Below are 25158 nucleotides of genomic sequence, written 5' to 3' on the forward strand. Positions count from 1 at the left end.
TTCTGTTTCCTGGCTTACTTTAACAAGGGCATGGCCCTTTGCTTAAAAGTCCTACAACTAGCAACATGTTCCAGCCAGCTATACAGTCATACCACTGTACCTTTAAACTGCTTTTGGCACTATGGTCACTCTTTTCCAGTGTCAGAATTACTTTTTTAGACCTTACAATTCAGAATGCCATTATTTGTGGGATGGTGAATAACTAATGTTAAAGCAGTCCAGTTATCAGAAAATAACTACTCTGAATTTAGTTTAACAGATTGCTCTTTGGATATGTGCAGAGTTGAAAGATTCACATCACATGACAAGCATAGCACAAACCTTTGTACAATCTTTGAGGCTTACTTTCTTGTTTCTGTGATCTGTATGATCAACGATACTATAGATCCTCAAAATGTAGATGTAGTGTTAATACTTAAAAATATTACCAAGTTTCTAATTTTTGCTAACTATGGGAAGGAGTTACAGCATCCCCTCCCTATATTCAGTGCAATGCACATGATTTCCACATTATTGTAGTCGTTGCTAAAATATTTATTTTTGCATATTTATGACTCTTTGAAGAGAAGATTTGTTGTGACAACACCTTGCTTACCTTGTCTAGAATGAAGAACTTCACTATGCCTGTGATTATTTATCACATTTGTATGCCACTCCATAGCCAAAGGCTCCCTGGGTGCTCACAGTGCAATATAAATATATATAAAATGAGATAAAAATAAGTAACAATAACAAACAAACCATAAAACATAGTAAAATTAAAATACAATATAAATGCAACCATATAAATTGGAAACAGGAGGGAAATAGACACAATATAACCAATAAAACAAACCAGCAAGCAACCAATAGTCCAATCTGAAACAGATACTAAATAAAAAAGTCTTGACTTGACCCTAAGATGCCATAGACAGCAATGCAGCTAAGACTGGATCATGGGTCCAAAGGCCAGGGTCTCACAAATCAGAAGCAGGGGTGGGGGGATGGCCACGTAAAGAGTGGCAAGTGGCGGGGAAGTGGCAAAGCCCACCAGGTTTTCCTTTATAATGAAATAGTTCTTATTTGTTTAGAATCGGGAGAACTCTATTTTATTTCTGCAGTTGTGTGTGCTGTGATTTGAGTTTACAGAGCAAAACTGCACATGCTTGGAGTTTTTCTCTGGGCAAACGGCTGTTTGTTTTGCTTTGGCGCTCACGTAACAGGAATGCAGAAGCAGTTGCTGTGTATGGACCTAGGACAGTGGGAGAAGAGCAGCTATGAATGTGGTCAACAGTTTAATGCTTAATGTGCATGTTTCATATTCACTTGGCAACAGCAATCATTGTTTTGGTTAGACCAAAGTTAGGGTATTGCAATGTGCTCCTCATGGGGCTATCCTTGAATCCTGTTTGGAAGATTCTGTTGGTGCAAGATGCAGCACGTTGTTTATTGGTGCATGTTATTGTGACCATATCATCCCAATGCTGAATGAACTGTGCCGGTTGCTGGTTGTTTTTCAGGCTCAGTTCAAGCGGTTAGTATTTACCTTTAAACATCTGATACTCTGACACCTGGCTATCTGAGGGACCACCTATTGTCACAGGAACCTGCTCAATTATTAAGAACAGTAGGAGAGATCCTTTTGAATAACCTTGTCTTATAGAGGCACACTAGAAAACCAGTGTGATGTAGTGGTTAAGAGCATGGGAGTGGGACTCAAGTGATCTGGGTTCTAGCCCCCATTCAGCCATAGAGGCAGCTGGGTAATCTTGAGCCAGTCACAGCCTCTTAGCCCAACCTACCTCACAGGGTTGTTGTTGCTGTGGGGTTAAGATTGAGAGCAGCAGGAGGAGAATGAAGTAAGCTGCTTTGAGTTATTTAAACAAGAAAAAAGTGGGATAGGAAATAATAAATAAAATGTGGGAAAGGACTTTTTCTTGAGTCTCTCCCTAATTTTGAATCATGTTCCCTTTTGCAGTAGTGACTGGGCCCCTTTCTCTTTCTATTCAGGAATAAGATCAAGATGCATCTTTTTATCCTGGCTTCTTAAACCATTGTCACAGTTTTCAGTGCTGTTTCGTTATTGTAATAGCTTTTGTCTGATTATGAGCTTTATGTTCTGGACATTTTGAAAGCTACTTTGTTTGCTTTAGAAAGATGGTGTACAAGTAATGTAAATAACAACATAAATATTAAGCAATTATTTCATCAAGCCTGTACAAATGTTGAGATTTTGCATTTTCCTGGAGGGCCACTGAGAGGTATGTAAGAAGTGGTAAGTAAGTATCTCAAACTCCACCTCTGGACTGCTAGCATGCCCTGTTACTACAGACAATGGCTTCTGCATAACTCTTCCAATCCTATTCTGGTAATTGGAAGGCAAGTCCATATCTTCTAGGGGGCCGTATTTAGCCCAAAGACTTCCAGTGGTTGATCCCTAATGTACCGAATGCAATACAGGGTATGTTAGCAGAGGAAACATTTAATATCTTTTCTGCTGACATTTGTTGAACTTCTAATTTTGGACTAACCCTGGCAATAAGTGATATGCATTAAAGTTTAAGCATAAGAAGATGTATATACTAAAGAAGCTAGTTTGTGTGTGTGTTTCACCAGCAGCTTCTTGAACTTTCCATCAGTGAACCAAGGAGTAGTCTCAAAATCAGTATCTTGATTGATAAAACATTTTGTACTAATAACTTCAAATTCTTAAAATTGTTCTAGCTATTGCTAATTAAGTTCCCGGGGTTAGAATTGAACTGTAACCTTTAGGTGTGTTCTTTATTTGTCTTCTGGTGTCTGAGACTTTAAGAGCAGAACCTTATGCATGTTTACACAGAAAAATGGTCTACCAGTCCCTGCATGTGGCAGTCAGCTTTAAGGTTTGTGGTTTAAGACATGTAAGGATTGCCCTAAGGCACATATGATTTTCAGACTTGTTCCCACACACATTTGTTCTGAACAGCTGTGATCAAAAAGGGAAATCCTGAGATTTTAGTAAATGTCTGTGAGTTCTGAGCAGATGTGAGAAGTCTTTACATTTTCAGGAAACGTAGAATACTCCACGCTCTGTATTTTTTTTTTCATTCAACTGTGATAGTTCCTAGTGTTTTCTCACTGTCTAACCAGTATTCTTATTTCATAACTATTATAATGCCAAACTGTTCAATACTCTTTCTCTGTTTACTGAACATGACCATTAAAAGATTAATACATTTACCCCAAATACTTATTGGTAACATTTAAACTTATCAAAGAGAAAGTCCCATTAAATTGATGGGGCTTACTTCTGAATGAATATGCTTAGGATTATGTTGTTTGTATGCTGTTCCTTAAGAGTCATTCAGAAATACATTATAGATAGTTATAACATCATATCCAAGAATAAAACTAGAAATCAAATGCCCTATATGTGTTGATTCTGTATTCCACAGCTTGTTGGTTTAGTTGTATGTAGATTTTGCAGAAACATAAATGTTTTATTTGTGATAATTGGTAGTTTTCTAAAATATTCATTATATCAGTTTGAATGACATGAGAATATATTTTTGTTGTTCAAGAATGCTTTTGAGAGAGGGTGTAATTGAAAGCTAATAATAATATTTTTGGGTTTTTTTGTGTGATTTTCTACTGTTGAGCATAGTTCAACCAAGTATTAGTTGCTTCTGGATGAATGGCATTTCTGTTCAAAATGGGTTAAAGAATTGCTTGTTGGTATAATTATTGTTGACATTGTAAGACAATTCGCTATATATCTGCAGCAAGACAGTGCATGTTACTAATCACCCCAAACAATAGGGACAGACAGTGGATTGTTTTGGGTATAAACATATTGTACCTAAGTAGCAGGTTTAATTGAGACAAGGCAGTCAAACAATGGAACCAACTGCCTAGGGAGGGATAGGTTGTCTGTAGCTGTACGTATTCAAGCAAAGGGTGGACAGCCATTTGTCAGGCATGTTTTAAACTATATTCCTGCACTGAGCGAGCACAGGGTTGGGCTCAAGGCGGAAAGAATCAAAATCAATGAATTAAATATATATATGATGAAAAGACTCACAAGTTTCAATGCTTAAAAAATAAAAATAAATAGAATACCAAATTTCTCATTAAATATAGCGCAGATGAAATTTAATTTCTTCATAAACCTACTAACCCTACACTTACAGAGCTGGTTCACATGTAACAATTGGTTAGCATGAGTGGGCACACTGCCTGTGGCCTACCTGCATTTTCCACTTTTACTCAGCAAATGACAGTCAGGTTAGTAACCCACAGTTAGCTTCTGTTGAATGCAGTATCTGAACACGAACTGCTGGTTTGTCATTGGGTTAACAGCTGGATTCTTTAGCCACTAAAGTACTCAGTTTATTATCATACTACTGCTTCAGTCCAATACCCACTTACATAGGAATAAGCCTTATTGAACTCAGTGGAGCTTAATGTTGATATTTGTGCTGTTTATGTCAAACTGTCCTAGCTGCTGGTCAAAAGAAAGAATCTGATGGGACATTCCCTCTGCAGGTAAAAAGGATGGCACACTAGTGAGGCAAGAAGTGTAACAACAGCGTGGAAGAATGAAACAATGCATATAGTGCTGTTATGTAAATAGCTTGCTGATCAAATCTGTAATATTGTTCAGGAACTATATGAAAACTTTCTGTGGGAAACTTGATTTAAATCAATGATTTACATGGATCTTTTTTCTAGCCAATTTAAATGATAACTTAAATTGCCTTGATTTAAATTAATCCCCCTGGTCTTGGAGGCCTTTATGGCTCCTTCCAGCTCTGTGATTCTGTAATTCCAAATGGGTATCAAAATTTGTCCAAGGACCAGTGGAACAAATGGGAGTAGCTTAAAGGAGGTGGCAAGAATACAGCAGCCTGTAGCCATAGTGGGACTCATCTAAACAGCTCCTATCATTCAAATGTTTAAGTGTGAAGGAGTTATTAGTTGATTGTGCCCTGTAATTTTTAAAAAGCAGAAATAAAGTACCTAGAAAACAAAACAAAAATACTTTATTCACTTTGATATTAAAGACAGTAATGGAACGATAGAAACATCTTTGTCTTTCTGCAGAAGGTTGAAAACAGTTGATTATCAGCAAAATGTAAACTGTGCCATTTGTCAGCTAATCAATTATCTGGAGGACTCGGTGCTAACAGTAGACAATATTCTTGTTACCAATAGACAAGAGTGAGCTGTATGCGTTCCCTCTGTCTCTGACAATGACATACAGTCAGCCCTGTCTGAGTTGACATAAGGTCATATTTTCCTCCCCGGTGAGATTGGGCAGCTCTAAGAACTGTCGGTTGGCGTTTTTAAACTATGATATTACAAACTCCACAGACTGCTGTGATCTGTTTTACATTCCTTTGTTATAGAGTTCCTAGATCCTTGTGGAGATGGAGTCAATGAATTTCCCCTCATTCCTTTGCTGTACTGACTCCCTCACTTATATGATATTGATTCTAATGAAGAAATAAGGGCGAACATTGCTAGCTAACTTTGCTCCAGCTCCCCGTTTTTAACCATTTAGTGGTTGCTACTAGGTAATAATTCAGCAATTGATTTTTTTTATCCCTCCCACCCAATTTAGTGGTACATCTCAGAACCAAGCCATGCTCAGTGCATTTGACTTTTGATTGGCTCCTTTGTTGTCAATGGTTGCAGAATAAGGACCAGCATGTAACTAATTCACTGCTGTGACTGAGGCTGCTACTATATGGCATTTATTTACCACTGACAGGGTGCTGAGGATTGTTCAGAGTATAATAATGCAACAAGTAAGCATTGTTCCATCAGTGGTTGTATGTTCCGCTAGGACATCACGGCCTTAGTTGAGCAACTAGTGCAACTCTTGAACAAGCAACACCTACCAAAACCACCACTTTTGCTTCTGTACATTGAATCAAAGTAATGAATTTGACAGTCACCCAAGAATAACTGTGATTTCTGAAAGCAGTTAGAAGGCTTGCCCTATTGGAACAACAACCCACAAGAACTACACAGTTCGTACCTAGAAAGCATGTAATAAAATACATTAGCAGGACAGCTGGCATATCAGGGTTCAATTACAAGGTGGATTTGCCCATTCATGATTTACCATTTATCTATTTATTGCATTTCTATACCATCTGCCCTATAGCTTAAAGCTCTCAGGGCAATTCGCAAGAATTAAAACCATACAATTTAAACATGGTAAAGTATCATTCAAAAGTTTTAAAAATTGAACTACAATATAAAGTCAAAACAAACACTTAAATAAAATCTAGCAGCATTGCAAGAATTAAAATACAATACCAGATCTAAGAGAATAGAAACACTGAAAGGCTAACATTCCTGGGAAAAGGCAGTCTTCTGGTACCAAAACGAGCACAGCACAGATGCCTTTCAGGGAAGTGTGTTCCATAATTGGAATGCCACAACAGAAAAGACCCTCATCTTAGTAGCCACCCAGCTCACTTTCTTCTGTGGGCATTCTCAGAGAAGGACTTGAAGATAATTTTATGGTTTCAGCAGATATATGGGAGGAGGTGACTCTTCTTATAATCTGCCATTAGTTGAGAGTTGTTACTTTTTCACAGATTTTTATGTGATTGCTTTTTCAATATGAGCAGATAGTACCCATCAATGAGAGAAAAGTTTGTGAAAAACAAATACCCATACATTTGGCTTTATTAATGGATCATTAATGGTTTTCTTCTTTGACCAAGAGCTTAATTACCCTTCTGTATGAAACTTTGGGGTACTTAAATCATACATACAGATTATTTTGGCATATATTACACATAAATTTCATGAGGCTTCAAATATTTTGCCCACTCTAAACCTTGCGCATAAGGCTTATAAAGCAATGGCTGCAATCCAGTCCAAATTAATTGCCTTAAATCTGATTGGTTTCAATAGAAACACTAAATGTGTTTAAAGTGCAAGCCTTGGCACATTACTCAGAAGTAAATCCTATCGAGTCCATTGGGATGTAGCAGTATTTCAGCCTCAATCTCTTCCATTGAAATAAATAAGATTGGGCATTTATAAAGTTAGGCTGAATGGTGCTCCACCGTCTAAATATATTTCAATATGTCTCAATTGTTTATCGTCCAGTTTTCTAACCATGTTGTCCATTCACTGATGACTGACCATCAGTTACATTAGTGAAATATTTTAAGCATTACTTGCCCGAATGGCATAGTTGTCTGAGAGCTGTCTAATGCTACTACAGCAAGCATTTAAAACTTTTAATGTAGGGACCACTGTTAGTCTGTGGTAGGCTTCCACTATGGATGAAGTGGTTTTATGTGTCTTTAGTTTAAGAGGTTTGGCATTTAAATGACCCTATCAGAAGCACAGTCTTCACCTGCTCTTAGTCCACAACTGGAAGATGGGAAGACAGAAAAAAATGTTTGTAGAATGGATACAATCAGCCCCCCCCACCCCCAACCTCATATGAAGATTCTCTGGAGTGGGTATTTGTGGGCACTCAGTGCTCCCCATAATGTGAGCTAGGTGAAGTTCAAATATATACATGACTGTAGCAGTCATGATTATTTTCACATACCAACCTCCTTCTATATCTCTGGGTCTCAGTTTGACATCTCTTTGATGTCAAATTGGAGATGTGCAAGAACAGCCCTACCTGTACTTTTTATTAAGTATATAATTGTGGACTTCATGGGGCGGGGAAGGGGGCTGTCACCAGGTATTTTTACTGGAGGTCTGGCAAGTTGATGAAAGAACCATAATTACTGGTTATGCTTGAAAGTGCCAGTAAAGCTTAGGTAGAGATAAAAAATACGGGCAGGTTTGGTTTGGTTTTATGCTGCCTGTCCCCAGTCCCGAAACTGCAGCCCTGCTAACAATTTCACTGCAAGGCTCCACTTACAGACTGTCTGGTGCTTACTTCTCTTAGAGGTTGGGGGTACTCTGCAAAATGTGCTATATATTCTACTTATCTGTGTCTATGCCTATATTTGTCAGACTTGAAATTAGCCCACACCTTGCCATGCTACAAGAAAGCCACATAGCACTTCCAGAGGACATCTATTCCAATTATAGCTTAGCTAATGTCTCTTTATGTACTCCAAATGTGTCCTTATGAGGAAAGCTCATTTTGGGAAATTGTAGACATTGGAAGGGAAATTAAGACAGAGGTGGTCCTCGACGGCCAGATGCTGAAGAGGACAGGGCTTGTGTGCTTTTAGTAGTTGTGAGCAAGAGGGAATTTGTCTTGAAGGCAGGCCTGCATGAGAAGCTACACCTACTGGAATTCCATCTTCTGCATAGATGTTAAAGGTGCAAGAGCCCTGTCCTCCTTTGCATCTTGCCTATATGTGGGTTGATGAAGCTTTTTCAAACCTTGAATTGTGTCCGGAAAATATTGAAAAGTCACCAGAGTTGCTGAAATGTGTATGCCACCAACCTGGCTCTTACTTTCAGTCTTTTGCTTGTTTTCAAAATAAGCATTTTTCTGTAGTTTTTGGACAACCAGTATTTAAAAAGAAACAATAAAATGTCTTATGGTCACTCAGTTGCTAATTTTTAATACCTTTGAAATGTTTAGATTTAGAAGGGAAGGGAGAAAATGTGTAGGATCATTCTCACCTACGTAGACCTTCAAAACAGACATTCAGTCAAGCCATCATCAGCAACATGGCAGGTAGTTACGAACAGCACATGCCAGGAAGGAAGGTCATTGCTGATTGGTTGGCTGATTTAAAGCCTACCTTTGCTGATTGCCTCTGAAACTATAGGTATGCCTGTGTGGAATAATTTATTGTCATTATTGTTGTAATACACTGGAAACCCAAGTGCTAGTGAGTGTAGTAGCATAAACATTGCAAAGCAAATATCAGTTCATCGCTTCATTAGAAGTCTACTCTATATAAAACGTCTTTGCATTGCAGCTTTTAAAAATTTCATTATAATCAGGTTCTTGCTATACCTTGCTCTGATAGCTTGAAGAAAAACCCTTTAGTAGTTGACCTTTCCCCCCTAATAAAACTCTTTATAAACAGCAATGATTTTCTAAGCATTTTTTAAAGCCAAGCATTTGTCCAAAGCTGTATTTTCTGTGGATGAAGAACCAATCTAAATATTTATTCATTTATCTATTCTTTTTATATTCCACCTTGTTTCCTTTCAAGGAACTCAGGGCTGCATACATAATCTTCCTCCTCCTCTCAATGTTACTCTTGAAACAACCCTGTGAAGTAGCTTAGGCTGAGAGGCAGGGTCTGGCCCAGTCACCCAGTGGGGACTAGATGAAAAGTTGGGACTGCTTCACTTCAGAAAGCAGGGGAGGGGGTATCATATTTGAATGCCCAACCTTCCCCCAAACTCATTTCAGATTTTTTAAAAAAGTGCCAAGGAAGATTTTAGACTTGCGCTCATCTTGCTGTCCTTGTTCTCAAAGAACAGCGTAATCCATGGTGATCATGCAAACTCTAGCCTTCTTTGGTCAGAGAGTTTTAATGCATCAGTGCATGCAAACATGCAGTGCCTCTCCTGCTTGCGGAAGCAGTAAAATTCCAGAAGGTCCATACCTAATGCTTTTCCTACATATACAAATTGGTCTTTACAGTAACTAATATGGCGTCATATATCTAGAAGCTGTGGTTCAAATGGCCAACCTGTGTTTTTTTTGGAGGGTTTCAATAACTTATAACAATGCACAAATTATACACTAGATTCCCATTAAACTTCTGCCAAAGGCATTTGGCTCTGAAAAAATCAGTATTCCTTAGATTTTAACAGGTTACAGTGGATTGACTCGAGACTGTTAGGCACATTTCCCAGTGAAATCTGTATGTTAATAACACCCCCCTACACACAATCCCCCCTTTCTATATTGTTTTCAATGGAAATCAAATGTGGTCTGGATCCAACATATTATTTATTTAAATAATAAATTGAATTAATTATAATTTAAATAATATTTATTTATTTCAAATTGCAGATTTCCTTAGGGCATAATCCAATGCAAGTTTAGGCAGAAAAAAGGCTTACATTGCCCAGCATGCACTAGCCAGATGGGTAGTGTATGCATTCTTTTGGTCTAAACTTGCATAGGATTGCACCTTTCTTTTTTCTTACTTTGAGTATGTTTCTGGGTTGTCCTTTGCCAAACATGTTAAATGTATTTCAGCATTTGGTGGATATCTCCTGTGTAGTTCTATTTCAGCCACAATCTTTTTATCTTACGTTTCACTGAAACTACACAGCATTAAGAATTCTAATTATGTACCAAGCTGCTGTTCCATGTTTTGGCTTTCAGGTTTGCCAAGAGTCATAAAAGGAAACCCCAAGCCCTAACTCTAACCCTAACCTTCTGCCAAAAACAAAATTTGGTACAAAATCATATTTTTTTGCACTTATATAAAAGTCCTAAATTAGTCATCAAATCTTGATTATTGATGTATCAGCTTTGGCTAATTGTGTCATTTAGATCAAAGGGGCTTGATAATCAGAACATAATTTATTTCAAGGCTCAGTCTCAGCAATAGCTTTTTGTTATGTTTATCCTTAGAATATATGAAGTCAGAATAACTATAATTACTGTTGAGCAGGGCAAAGCACCTTTCCTTCCGCACTAACTATAGGGAATCTGCACATGTGATGGTTTAGGAAAAAGAGTTGCCAAATCTGAGGCTGTTGTTTAAATGCTGCCATCTCTCTTTCTTGAAATTAAGCAATGTTTATATGGATGATGGTTTAATGATATGGGTCAAGGAGGTTAATAATGTCTTGCTGAGGCAGGCAGAAGTCCTAACATTAAAGAAGACAGTTCTGAAGCTACTTCTTAAGAAGGCCTCACTGGACCCAAAAGATTGTCACAACTATATTGCCTTGTCACAAATATCTCCTTTCAGACAATGGAATCAAGTGGGAGAGGGTTCAGTTCCAGGCTGTTTTGGATAAAATGCATTACCTAAACCTATTTCAATCTTTGTTGAGGCTGGGATTTGGCTTTGAAAGACCCTTGGTTCCCAGATGCAGAGAAATTGGAGAACTGTGACCCTGATGATTCTGTTTGAGCTCCCGGCAGTTTTTACTACCAACAATCATTATATTTTGTTGGACCAGCTCTGTAGCTTTGGAAGACTGGATTTGTTATGGTGACTTCTCTCTGACCTGAATAATCAGTTTCACAAGGTAGTTTTGGTAGACTTCTGTTTGACCCCATTCCATCTGATCTGCAAGAACCCAGATGGTTCCGTCTTGCCCTCCTTGCTGGTTAAAATCTACATGAAACTCTAAATGAGGTCATCTGGGGATAGGCTGAAGACACCCAGCTTTGTTTCTCTGTGTCATCTGAATCAGATGAGGTACTGGAATTTTCTGGACCTTGTAATGGGAGGGCTGAAAATTGAAATTGAATCCAGAGAAGATGACAGCACTGTGGGTTTGTAGTTTCCAGGTACTGGAGGTTGGCATGACATCTATTCCAGATGGGATTGTACTCTTCCTGAAGGAGCAGGTGTGATCCAGTATTGCCACTGGAGATGCTTAGAGCACCTTTTATCAACTTTGGCTGGTTCAGCAGCTGCAGCCTTTCCTGGATTGGGTTCACTTTGTTCCAGTGATTCATGTTCTGTTAACATCCAGGCTAGATTATTGTAATGCATTACTCTTGAAAACAGTTTCAGGAGCTTCAGCTTGTGCAAAATTCATCATCCATATATCTAACTGGTTCATCTCAATACAATTTTGGGGGAATTACATTGGCTTCCTATTTATTACTGAATCCATTTCGAGGTGTTGACTAACAAGCCCTTAGCAGCATGAGACCCAAGTACCTGAAGAATTGCCTCCTCCCATACTGTCCTGGCCATGTGTTAAGATTTTCAGGGGAGGACCTTCTTTAAGTGCTATCAGTAGGCTAGACAAGGAATAGGCTAGACATTTACAAAGGAGAGGGCCTTCTCTGTGGTGGCACCTCCCAAAGGAGATACAATTGGTACTAATACTGTTTCCTTGCCAAACTAGTGTGCTCATTTTTCCCCAGGCCTTATTGTATGTTAGTATTTAAAATGTTGACTTTGATGTCATTTTCATAATGCAATTGATTGTCATTCTTTTTTGTTTTCATTTTGTTTGCAGGGTAAAGATTTATTTTTGCTTTCTTTGGCCTTTCAGATTGTAATTGTAGGGTTTTATATTGGATCTGGTTTCTTGAAAGTTGTGTGCATTGCCCTGGATTTCCTAGCAGATGAAAGATAAGCATGATAATATTGAAAACTCCAGAAACACTGAAATTTGTGAATAATATTTGTGAGGGAGATATGTTTGCACACCCATATTAAAACAACAGTTTATTTTAAAGCAGGCAAAACATAGCACAAAATCTATTTCCAGGATGAAGGAACAAGTCATGGTTAAAAAGTAGGGAGTCCTTGTAATGTCCTTGATTCTCACAATTCAGAATTATTTGTTTGGTAACTTCTGTAGTCATCATATCCATTGTATAGCTTTTTTTGGATACAAAAACAATATTCCATATTGTATCACAATATAAAGCCCAGATGGCCTGGCACAAGATCACTTTTCCATGACATATTCAGTGGGACATAACTTACCTAGTATTTATTTATAGACTAGTCACAATATAAAGGATGTCCTTATTGAATAGAAGCAATTTGTGATCTCCCTGTCTTATTTATCCACTTTCCTCAACAATGCAATACATGTTTTTCAAAAGAGTTTATTAGAATCTGTGAAATTTAAACAAGTGGTTTGTCCATTCCTAAACAGGTGATGGATATTCACAACAGGTGGCTATTCAGATTATTCTCATCTGTAAATCCTGTCTTGAAAATGAGTATGTAGAGAATTCTGTACAGCTATACCTGCGCAGTGAATCCTCAGACTCTCTGCTACAGTTCTTGTACATATTTATCTAGACCTCCTTACTCGATAGCACTCCAGAGTGTTTAGTTTCCTGATGCTTAAATTCTTCCTCCCATCAGAGAAAACATATTGCACTATTGGTAATCTTGTGCTCACCCCACTGAGAATGCGTTAATCACTTAACCAAACTGAAATACTGGGAAAGGTGTTAAGAAACAGACTCACTTTATCATATGTAGTGGGAAAGTAACACTGTAGTAAATATTTTGAAAAACATATTTATTTATGTGTTACGTTTCTATACCGCTCAATTAAAAAAGTTCTCTGGGCAGTTAAAAACATTTTTTTCTTGAAATATCAAAGACTGCCAAACAAACTTGTTTGACCCTAAATTCACTCTGCTCTTATTAGCTGAAGTAAGAGCCTGTTTCACAGAGAGCTCATCATATTCTTGTTAGAAGCACCCTGATTAAATAGACAAAAGACTGACCAAGTTGCATTGAATTTGCCAAGGAGTGTCACAAGTAGCCCTATTAGAAGACTTAAAGCACCAGCTTGGACTCTCAAAAGAAAAGATTGAAGAAGATTAGCTTTATACAACATGATATCTGGAATGAATTACTGGAAAAGCTGTCATTGGTATCCTGTATTCAGGTCATCCTGCATTCAGCCTTTCCATTTTCATTTAAGCATATCTTTCTTTGTTTTTCTTTATGGCATCAATGCATTAAAAAGATTTTTAAAGAATCCTGGTGTAACATTTTTTAAAGGAATACTTTGCTTTTAGGTTCAATCTGCTTGACAAGTCAGAGTTGCCAAGAAATTTGAGAATAAGCATGGGACCTGTAGAGTTCAAAGCTGGCTTGCTGCTAACCTGTTTGTGGTGCTGTTTGCCATTGCTCTCTGTCTCTTACTTAGTGGCAGCTTATAAAGAAAGGGAAATATTTCTTATTCCTGCCAAAGCTCAGGCTGGGGGAAAAACATCCCACTCTGGTATTCGCAGTACAGTTATGACAAATGCATGGCCTGTGTTCTGAGTGTTAAGGGAAATGTAAAAACATGTCTAGTTGTTGTGAATGCTCACATGGTGATTTGTTGGTTTGATTCTTCAGGTCGTGATTTGGCAAGCACAACCCTCCCTGGATACCCTCCACACGTCCCCCCTGCTGGACAGGGCAGCTACTCTGCTCCAACGCTGACAGGGATGGTGCCTGGTGAGTTTTCATAAAATAAAATAATAATAAAAAGCAGCAGTCTTTTAGCAGCAGAGCCAAGTAGCTCCTTTGTGCTCCTTTTTATTTTTTTATTTTTGCCAGCAGCAGAATTATGGTGCTGAAAGAAAGATGTAAAAAAGACAACTTGAACAATCCTCCTTCTCTCTGACTTTACCTACAATGTTGATCTAACTCAGCTAAGCCAAACTATTAGTCCAAGTTGATTTAGGCCTATTTAAAGTTAGTGGGAGACTTTAATCTGTGCACATTGGCATACATGGAACTGGATTGGATACTATGAAAATTTATTCAGTCAAAATATGTATGAAAAGAAGGGTCTAGCCTTGTTGCATGGCTGTTGGATATACATGGTAAAATGTACATAAGGTTAATCTTAGAGTTACCTCGCTTCTCTGCTTTTTTGTCATGTGAATCATTTTAATTAACTTAGCTATAAGCATTTCTCACGGTTACGTCTGTGGAATCTTACACTTTGAAATTACGCTGCTTAATATGGGTGCCAGCAAATGATCTCATCCAAAGCTTTTCACACATGAGATCTTAGCCATTAATGTCTCCAGTGAATCACCTAATGTTCCCTGATGTTCACCTTTGGTCTTTATTATATCTTCTTTAAAAGAAGTCAGCCGTTTTCCATGCTGCTTTTCTCACAGTGTCTCAAGCTGCGTATCATTATTGGAAGTGCCCTTTGCCAGGTGCCAGGCTTTCAAGTGTTTCCAAACTTGGGTAGAGTTGGAAAAGTTTTTAGCATCTTTTTAAAAAGACATTCAGCTCCTATGATCAAGGCCTTAGTAATTCATACAGAACTGGGTAGATATTGGGAACTGGAGTCTGGGAATTGGACAGGTGTCAACTGATGATACTAGATATTAGGTAATGGTGAATTGTTCCCCCTTATTACAAAATACTACCCCTGTTCACATGCACATGCATAGACCCATATCCCATTCACACATACACAAATATATCTTCCATACACACAAAGACATATACACCTACACATTACATTCACCCATACCCCATGTCACAAGCCAAGGTTTCTCCTTCAAGCATTCAGAAGCCACACCTTTTTCCCCGAGAAAAGTGTTCATTATTGACCCGAAAGCACAATCTAGTAATCATCTCCAGGAACCCCCCACCCCATGAGCATTCCTGGAGGGGCCTTCTGAAAGTGAGCAGGCTTCCTCTGCATGCACCAGTTGTCTAACTGGGCGACTCTTCTCTGCTGACACCATGTCACGGGGTCAAGAGCTGGGGCTGCCTGGTCTGTATCTAAGAAACTCCCCTGTTCAGGGTCCCCTCCCACCAGGTGATTATTCCCAGGAACTGCCTGCCCGCCTGATGCGTCTGGCCTAGAGAAATGCATGTCTGCCTCTTCTCTTGGCACAGCCCATTCTCCCTAGCTCCCCTTTGATCCGCTTCACATTGTGATTTGGATTCTGATGAATCCCAGCCCGCAGTCCTTGAGAATGAGTGCCCAGAGCAGCCATCCCTCTCACTCCCAGCACCCCAATACTCCCACACCAGTCATACACAGATTGCCAGGCATCTGTCCTGTTGAGTTTCAGGTGCCTGGTGAAAACTTTTCTTTTCCAGTACACCTATGGCACCACCTAGACTATGTTATAGCAATGGCACTGATCTTTAAATACATTAATTTATGCCTTTTTAGTCTAATTACGTTTATTGTGAATCTATTCTGCTAATTTATTATGATGTTTTAATTTTATTTATTTATTTATTTATTTTTCGATTTATATCCTGCCTTTTACCTACAAAGGGCTCAAGGAAGCTTACATCATCAATGTTATTTACCAATTTTTATTGTAATAAAAATCACACACACACAGACACGCCCTAAATACCCATTCACACAGAGAGAACAATTCACACATGCAAATAAACTGTTCACATGTGCACTCACACTAATGCACACACACACAGCTTGAGTGCAAATCAGACACACATGCGTGCACACACATGTGCATACACATTTCATACTCAGACACTTCTCTAAACATCCATTCTCTCTCTCTCTCTCTCTCTCTCTCTCTCTCTCTCTCTCTCTCTCTCTGTCACACACACACACACACATCATTCATATACACAGATGTAGCTTTCACCTCACATTCATACCTCCCAGGCACCTTTTCACACACACATACATTTCATGTTCAGACACAGACATGGTTCATACACACAGAGAAATAAACCGTTCACATAGACATTCTCTCTCTCTCTCCCACACACAGACAGACACTCCCCCCCACCCCGAGTGCCATTCACACACATACCTTTTAGATTTATGGGCGCACAAAGCAAGAGGTACCATAACAGTAAAGAGGGAACAGCTAAGTCGGGAGCCATGCATCGAAGTGCTCCAAGCTCTCTTCCTTGCGAGCCATTGATACAAGGCGCTCCTTCTGAGAAAGGTGGGAGCTTTGGAATAGGGTCATGTCTTTGGGAAAGGAAGGGGTCACTGTCTTGTGGACGCTCTCTGGCCTGCAAACTGGTGTTCTGCAATGGCTGGTCTTTTTTTTTTTAACTTTAACAATATTCCACTCCTCCGTGGTATTGTAAGCTGTCTTTGAAACCTTCCTTGGTTTTGAAAACATCCAGCATGGTGGAGTGCTGTTAAGAGGTCAAAAGAAAAAGAGGTATTTCAAGTTCATAATACACAAGTTGGACCTAGAGTTCAATGTGCACTGTTCCTATTTAGGATTCTATTCTGCTACACAGCCAGCTGTGCCATTTGCTGAGACACCCCATTTCATTCCCCCCTTCTCATCAGTTCACTGTTCCCTTCTGCCCCACAATTCACAGCATTCCTTACCCACATATTTCTCATTGGGCTGTTTCTGGATTGTTCCCAGTAAAGCTTTTTAAAAGAGTTCTGCATTTTTGCAGCTGGGGCTTTCCCTGAGCCAGTTAATACCTCCCTCTTGTGTATGACTAATACCAATATTGGCAGCATAAGGATCTCATGTGTTTGTGATCAATATAAAAGATTCCTCTGAACTGTGTCCAGTTATGTTTTTGCATTGAGAAACCCACCTATCCTTCTTTAAAACCCTGAAGTGGGTGATCTAATTTATCAGTGAGTTCCAGTTCAGCAGTCCATTGTCTTTGGTCATTTTGGATAGAGTGTTCTAACGGTCAGAGGACAAAACCCGCTCACAGCTTCAAAGAACTTGATGAACTATCGCTTGCTTTTTAATGATTCTGGTTCTGTTGTCCTCATATCTGTGCAGAATAAACTCTGTTTTTAGGCAACACACATCCACATAGGTTATTTCCCTTGTTCACTTCAATTCTTCCTTTAATAACAACCTTCTGGTCTGGAAAGTTGAAGGTTATCTGCAATTCTTGTTAAGCCCTCCTGTTCTTTTCAACTAAGCTTTGCTAACTAGCATGCCAAATAATTTCTCGATCCTCTCTTGTCACTTATCGTTTGGAGGACCAGTTTCAGAAGCCTCTTATGAATGCTGCCGTCTTTTATGATTTGGCTCTGAAACAGCCGACAGATCAGCTTTATTACACACACATCAGTGTTTGTACTCTGATATGAGTGAATTATTCTGTCCTGACATTTATACAAGGAGAATTCATTTCACCAATTCTCAGAGACTTGCATCTAGACATCCTGATCTCCTGTAATAGTTTTCAGGGCATATGCAAAAAAGTGGTTGTGATAAATCCTTTATTAATTAACCATGAATTATGACTATAATTAGCCAACATAGGAAGAAGAACTGCAAGATAAGAAGTGAGTGAGGAAGTTTTTGTTTCATGTTTTTTGACACTACTGTATTCTATAGCTTATGCCCTTAGGCTTAAAAGTGCTACAGCAGACAGATATTGAAATATAAGCTACAGCTTTTTGACTTGTTCACTATTTGCCGAAGTAGTCATAATGCATGTGCTAGGGATTTTGTTATATTTAAGAGGTACAGAAATATCACAAACAATATTAATGCATCTACAACAATAAAAAATAGTAAACAACTACAACAATAACAACATTAAAAACTAGAAAGCAAGATTTATAACAGTTGGGCCCACTCCTGTTTAAAAGAACCTTCAAAGGTTGTGGATACTTCAGCCTATCATTTCTAGATACCTCAAAGGTTGTTGAGAACTAGTTCAGTGTGGTAATTAGAGTGTTGGACTAGGGGACTGAGAAATCCAAATTCTAGTAATAGTAGTAGTAATAATAATAGATTGTAGATACTGATTCTGACTCAGACCGAGGAGTCAGAATCCACAGCTGACACTCCCAGGCCAGGGGACCCTGAGAGAAACTAGACAGTCACTGAAAAACAGATAGTTGCCAATTTGTGGGGAAGTTTAGCAAGTATGATAATATGGAGGGTGATGGACCTAACATTAATCTGAGGATGTGTCTTCAGTTGGGTTGAGAAGCGTCAGATACTGCAAGCAACTGACCCTTAAGCAGGAAGATCCTCCTTGAAGGTGTGGTTTGCTATTTTTAGTTTGGAATAGAGGAGAGGTATTCAGTTTGGAAACAGCTTCTTTTAGTTAAGACTCATTTCCCTAATGGCCAGTATTCTGACTTGGCTTATTGCTTTTGTTATTGGCTTCTGAAATACTCTTCTTTTTCTACAAAGCCAGCCTAGCTGGTCAACTTTAACATAATAAAGGATTTTAGTTAGGATGGCTGTGTCCTGGTCTGCCTTGAAGACTGGGAAGAAGAATTACTGTGACAGCTAGCTTGGAACTGCAAATGATGTGGAGTTCCAAGTACTGGAGAACTTTGGATAGAATCCCCAAGATATCCCTGAAATATAATGCATAAACTAAGGCAAGTAGCCATCATACAGATCTGGTGTACAGTATCGAAAGCTAATGGGCATCAAGGCATCATCATGGGGCAGTGGTGCCAGATGCTTTCAGATGTTCTCCCATGCTGGATGAATTTAGGCCATTTCAGGCATTTTCTCATTGGAGTGGAGGTCACAAGGAAGCTCTCGCTTGAAGCAGTGGTGCATCTGTTTAAAAGAGTGTTACCATGTCCCCACAGTGTGTTGCAGCCATATGCAGGCACTGCAAGCTTTTGGCAGCACTGGTGCTGGCATGCAGCCTCTACACATGCTAAGAACTGTGCTCATTATAAGGCTATCTCAAACATTGCTCTCCTGAATGAACCTCTGCTATGAATAAGGTCATTTCCATTCCTGCCACCTCTATTCAGGATCATAATCATAATTGTCCCTCTAAGGCATATAATCAGGAAAGAATATGAAATGTTTAGTGTGATCCAATAAGTGGGGAGTTTAGTATGCTATACATACCACACAAATCTGAATCTGTACATGAGCTGCACCTCAGCATTTATGAACTGTTCAACTCTATATCAGGGACTGAGAAGCTCAGGGTACCCAGATTGGATTTAGAGTATCTATTTCAAATTAAACTCTACTCTCTTTCAGTACATCTGGATCTCTTGATGTACACATATTTGTGGAGTTTTCTCTCATTTAAAATACTGCATATTACATTGTCCTACCTGGATGACAGTGTGGACTTACCGTAGATGACAAGGAACGTTTTCTTTGTCTGTTCATTTACTTTTTGGGATTTGTGCTAAGCATTTGGAGAGATGGCAGTGTTCCCTTTTTGCTTTGCTTCACACTCAGAATGTAGACACAAGACATCCATTACTTCTGTGTAGCATGGCTGCTGTCATAAAAAGGCTTCCCATGATTAGGGCTTGTGTTGGATTGCTGGGAGCCCTGCATAAACCATTTTGAAAAGGAAGGAAAGGAAAGGTGAGATAAAGTTACAATAAATAAATGAATTTCCCTAATTGCAGAAAGGGAAGAAGGGTTATCAGAAATATTTCTAATGGCATTCAGATGGTAAGTGACATCTGCCTTTATTGGCTCTGCTTGTGAACTTCTTAGGGGCTTTTAGCAGGTCAGTTTTGGGAATAGATTAATCTTCTTCAGCATTAACCATTTTATCAGTAATGCATAATAGTGCCTTTTACATGAATTGGCTAAATCATGTGGCTGCTTCCCATTATAATTCTGCACTTCTGTTGGAGTCACTGATGTTAGCATGGGAATTTACTGTGTGGTTAGTCCTTTTATGTACTGTCACTTTGACTTGAGGAGGCAACTGCAGGAAAACGGCTTTCCAGTAGCAGCTGTGTTGCACTTGTAACAAGGAAACAGAGTCTAAGGCCGAATCACACTTAACAGCAGTGGCATAAAAGGTGCTTTCACATACCCCCTTCCTTAACACATTCATGATGGAATCAAATGGGCAGAGAAAGTCAATTATGTGATTCATTTCTGTTTGGACATTGGTTGTGTGGGATGTGTGTGTGTGACATTTGCACAGAACAGAACCGTGTATTCAACTCGCACTTATGTTGTTCCTTTGTACCTGGTTTATTGGAGTGCTGTTGTAAGAAGCTGCAGAAACGCAACCTTGTTACTGCTGCCTCCAAGTGTGAGCAAGCTCTTTGTTTTCTTCATACAGGGAATCTTTTGTGCATCAGTTGCATACAGATCCAACAACCTATTGCATGTCATTTATTTACTCCTGTTCTGTTCTTGAAGTGTATCTTAGAAGATTCGGATTTATCGGTATGGTGGTTGGATTAATACGTGATATGGATATGATTTAATTTGTGGATGATCCTTCCTTAAAGCCAGGGAGAACACTTTCAATTCTAGTATCTTATTCTCCTCGATTTTTATTATTTTTTTCTTTTCTTGACATTGAAACTGTCAAACCATTTCATGGATGGATATGTAAAAGCATGAGTTCTATTACAGGTTAACAAGGTTTGAGGATGCATTTTTTATGGAATCACTGAATATGTCCCATAGAAATGTTCCACATTTTGTATGCTTTTTGCCTTTTACTGTGAACACAGATGGCAAGAATGGTCAAAGAGATTAATTCAATGAACCATAAAGAACAAAGCAATAGATTTGCTTCTACACATCAGTTATGCTAGTAGTTCAATCAGAATACATAGATGGGATAAGTTGTCTTTAAAACATAGAATGTGTAGCAGAAGAGAAAGCAAGAATAGGAATGCAGTGCTCTAACCCTGTGGGTTTCAGGCTATGTTTTGAGGAAATTGAGTGTTCCTTGAAACTTGTCATGGGTTTCCAGAATACTAGTACTGGCGGAAAGTTTTTGCATCATTGCTCCTTTTACCTTGCAATTTGCTGCAAAAAGGAAGGAAGGGATTAAGGACATTCTAAGAATCACTGGCAAAGTACATTAGGCCAGACCCAATGTCTCATCGCCATATAATGAAAGCACATCTTAGAATGCATTCCACAATATCCTGCAAAATACAAGTGGTCCACTCCATAACACTTGTTTTGGAGTTGCTTGACAGAAATACTGATTAGGAAAGTGTTACTTGAGGATAGAATGTTTGGAAACTGCTGCTCTGAACTGTTCCACTGATGTAGATTCCTGGCGCTGACTGGTGTATGCTGAGGGTTGGAGCCCTTTTTCTGTCTGTACATGCTCAGGACTGTGTCTGAAGTTATTTTTAATGCAATTTCCACTGGCCACAGCAAGTAAAAGTAACTGTTTGCCACACAGCAAATGGTGGGAGTAGAGAGATGGCAGTGGAATTGAAAGACAAGCCTGGCAGAAAAAGATTCAGTTATGCTGCACAACTGCATAGTATCCAATCATTCTTGGATAGTGATTGACATTAATGGTTAACTAATAGAAATATTATTAATACATATAATTTGGCTGTAAAGTTTTCCTTAAAATGTAGTATATGGAGCACAATTATTGTTCAAGCTGCAGCCCATAGATTTGGCACTGTACTTCATTATACAGTGGTACCTTGGCTCACGAACTTAATCCATTCCAGGACTCTGGTCGTGACCCAAATTGGTCATGAGCCAAGTTAAATTTCCCCATACAGTTCAATGTAAATAAGGTTAATCTGTTCTGTAACTATTTCCTTTAATCAGAAAAATGTGAAGCAAAGTGACAACAACAAAGATTGTGGCCATCTCCCTGCCCCCCCAGCACGACTGCAATCGCGCCCGTCATTCCTGCACATGCCTGTCATCCCGGCGTGCTGGGGGAGAGAGACAGGTGCGATCACAGGAGCGCTGCAGGTGGGGGGGGCGAGGGGCGCAAGCGTGGGAGCGTTGGGGGGGAGAGACGGGCAGGAATGTGGGGGCGCGGGGGGGGAGACGGGTGCGATCATGGTGCGGGGGAGATGGCCAAGATCATGGTTGCGCTCGTGCAGGAAAGATGGGCATGATCTCAGCAATCTCCCCCTTGCCTCCAGCACAGTTGCAGCCCATCTCCCCACCTGGCGGGGAGGGGGGAGATGGCCGCGATCGTGGTTGCCACCCAATGCGGAGTTTGTGACCTGGGTGAAAATTTTAATGAAATTTTTGTTCGCAACCCGATTTGGTCGTGAACTGAGCCGATCGTGAGCTGCGGTACCTCTGTATTGATTTATTACATTTATATACTATCTCAAAGCCCATACACAATTTACATTTATTATTGTTGTGAGCTAGGCATCCCCTCCCAAATGAGACAAGCACTTCAGCAATTACTAAAAGAGTATTTCTTCCATACAGCAACAAATTATTCACAAGCTCTGAAATACGCACTCCAGGGAGGGTGAACAAGGGCCTTTTCAGTGTTTGCACCCTGCTTATGGAACACTTTCCCAGAGAGGCTGATCAGGTACCTATACTGCAGTCGTTCTGTCACCTGTTGAAAACATGTTTAATTTCCCCATGCATTTAAGAACTGGTATTGGTGCTTTTATTATTTTATTCCAGGGTTTGTTTTAATTGGGTTTTATGTTCTGATACGATTTTATTCTTTTCTACTAGTTTCATTTTGGTTTCATTGTGGATTGTTTTCCTGCAGACTGTATTTTCCCGTTTTCATATATTGTATATGCTCAGAGAATTTTGACTACAGCTTAAAAGTACAATAAATAAATATGAATCTGTTAATCAGTACAACAATGATAATTTGGGAGAAGGTAGTTAATGCCAACTTGTTTAATACCACTATACTGACCCCAAGCTGATAAGTGCTGTAAAAATTAATACTTATACTTTAAATGGAGTCGGGGGGGGGGGAGAGTGGGCAACCAGTTTAGCAGGTATGATGGTAATCCAGTCTGTATATAACCAGATGTCAGTATCTGGAGCTGGGAGGTGGACAGCCAAAGACAGGCCATGAGCAGCAGAGGCACCAGGACCAGGGCAACAGAACTTCAGGCAAGACAGAGTCCAAAAGCAGGCACGGGCCAAGGTCAGGGACCAGAAGTGTGCATCAGGGCAGAACAATGATGTGACCAGGAGCAAGCCAAGGATTGAAAACCAGGAGGCAAACAGAAGTGCAGGTACCTTGGACAGGATAGCACAGCAGGAGACACAGCAAGCCTCAGGCAAGATGCAGGCAGTGGAGGCAGGGTACATGGCAAGGCAAGGTACACCGCAGGCAGTATAACTACAGGCAGACCTGTGTGGTTGAGGCAACATGGCAAGGCAGGAGACACAACAGGATCCACGAGGCCAGTTTTGGAGGGAGCAGCTTGCTCTTCTGTAGCCCTTCTGCCAGGACTCCCAGCTGGCGCTCCCCAGTAGACTGGGTGCTCCAGCAGGGCCTGGGACCAATCCTGCAACTACGGTGGTAGTTGTTCTGGTTCTGGCCACCAGAGCAACCCAGATCCTGACACCAGAACAGTAGTGACTAAATAGAGAGGCAGAGCTGATGTTTTCTGTGTACTGATACAGCCAAACCCAAACCTCAGAACTTGGACATAGATTGAACTTTATGGTACTGCACAAGACAATTGACCCTAGAATAGATCAACTGTATCCCAGCACATTGCCTTTTAGGGAATAATCAGGGCCACTGAAGAACAGTGCTCCCCACTTCCATCTCAGCAAGGCAATGAAGTAGGCCATCGTGGCAGATGGTACAAAAAATATCTGAGAAATTTAGGAGGATCAATAAGGCCACACTACTGCATAAATTCTGGCAACATTTTAGATTGGTCTGACTATACAGTGGTACCTTGGCTCACGAACTTAATCCGTTCCAGGACTCTGGTCGTGACCCAAATTGGTCATGAGCCAAGTCAAATTTTCCCATAAGGTTCAATGTAAATAAGGTTAATTCGTTCTGTAACTATTTTTGGTCGTGAACTGAGGCGTTCGTGAGCCAACGTACCACTGTATAACAAGAGTTACAGTGTCCCTAAGAAGGAAATTGAAGATAGCAATAGTGCAAACATATTCCCAGATTTGCTAAATTGATAAAAGGTTTTGACTATCTTGATAAAATGGGAAAAAATCACTTTGTCCTTTAATACTATTTTGGGGGGAAATTGGGTCAAACCTAATTTTAAAGTACCGTCTGTGTGAACAGTGGGGACGGTGTGGCACATTCCTAGAGCTCCAGAGGACTCTGGGACCTCCATTCTAGGAGGGGATAGAGGAGCCCATCAGTCTAGAGTAGTGGGCTGTGTGCTTTTGGATGCTCATCTCACTGAGGTAGCACATGATCTATGCACAAAGTATGTACAAGGAATATGTTAGCCTACTTCAGGAATTTTTTATTACCTAGGGGCTAGGTGCAGAGTTGGGGCCATGTTCCACATTATAAAAGTTAAACTTTTTAACTGTTTGCAAAGAACATGCTGAAAATATAAACTTGTGTGAATAAGTGAAGCTTCCTACAGTTTTCTGATCTATAAAGGGTCAGAAATTAATCAGCATGCACGAATGTTTCCAGGATCAAGTATGAGCCGTATATTTTATTGTTCTTTTCCAAAGAAATATGATGCTTCATGGTGACAGGAACAGCAAAATGTGATATTGTTCATCACATTTTCCTTGTTCTTTAGTGTTACTGCCCTTCAGTCAGCAAAGACTGAACAGCTTTAGTAGATCTCCCTGTTGTTTTTATATATATTACTGAGGCATAGCTCCCATAGGTGGTCCTCTGCGTGTGCATGCATGAATTCAGTTCACACTCTCTCATACTGGGCAGAAACACTATCCTTTGCAATTTCTGTCAGAGCGCTACTTATGCATTC

At 39.7% G+C, this 25158-nt stretch overlaps 1 protein-coding gene across 2 annotated transcripts in view; it reads left to right on the top strand.

Annotated features, from left to right (window-relative positions):
• The window catches only part of PAX5 (paired box 5), a 242295-nt gene that overhangs the window by 166896 nt on the left and 50241 nt on the right, over positions 1-25158 (top strand). For both annotated transcript variants that reach the window (XM_044439545.1, XM_044439546.1), the window contains one exon: positions 13944-14045. In XM_044439545.1, coding sequence (XP_044295480.1) covers positions 13944-14045 — 102 coding nt within the window. The remainder of the gene's footprint in view (positions 1-13943; positions 14046-25158) is intronic.

Source organism: Varanus komodoensis, unplaced genomic scaffold (assembly GCF_004798865.1).
Source record: "Varanus komodoensis strain SLA01 unplaced genomic scaffold, ASM479886v1 scaffold35, whole genome shotgun sequence".
In the NCBI taxonomy this organism is placed as follows: Eukaryota; Metazoa; Chordata; class Lepidosauria; order Squamata; family Varanidae; genus Varanus; species Varanus komodoensis.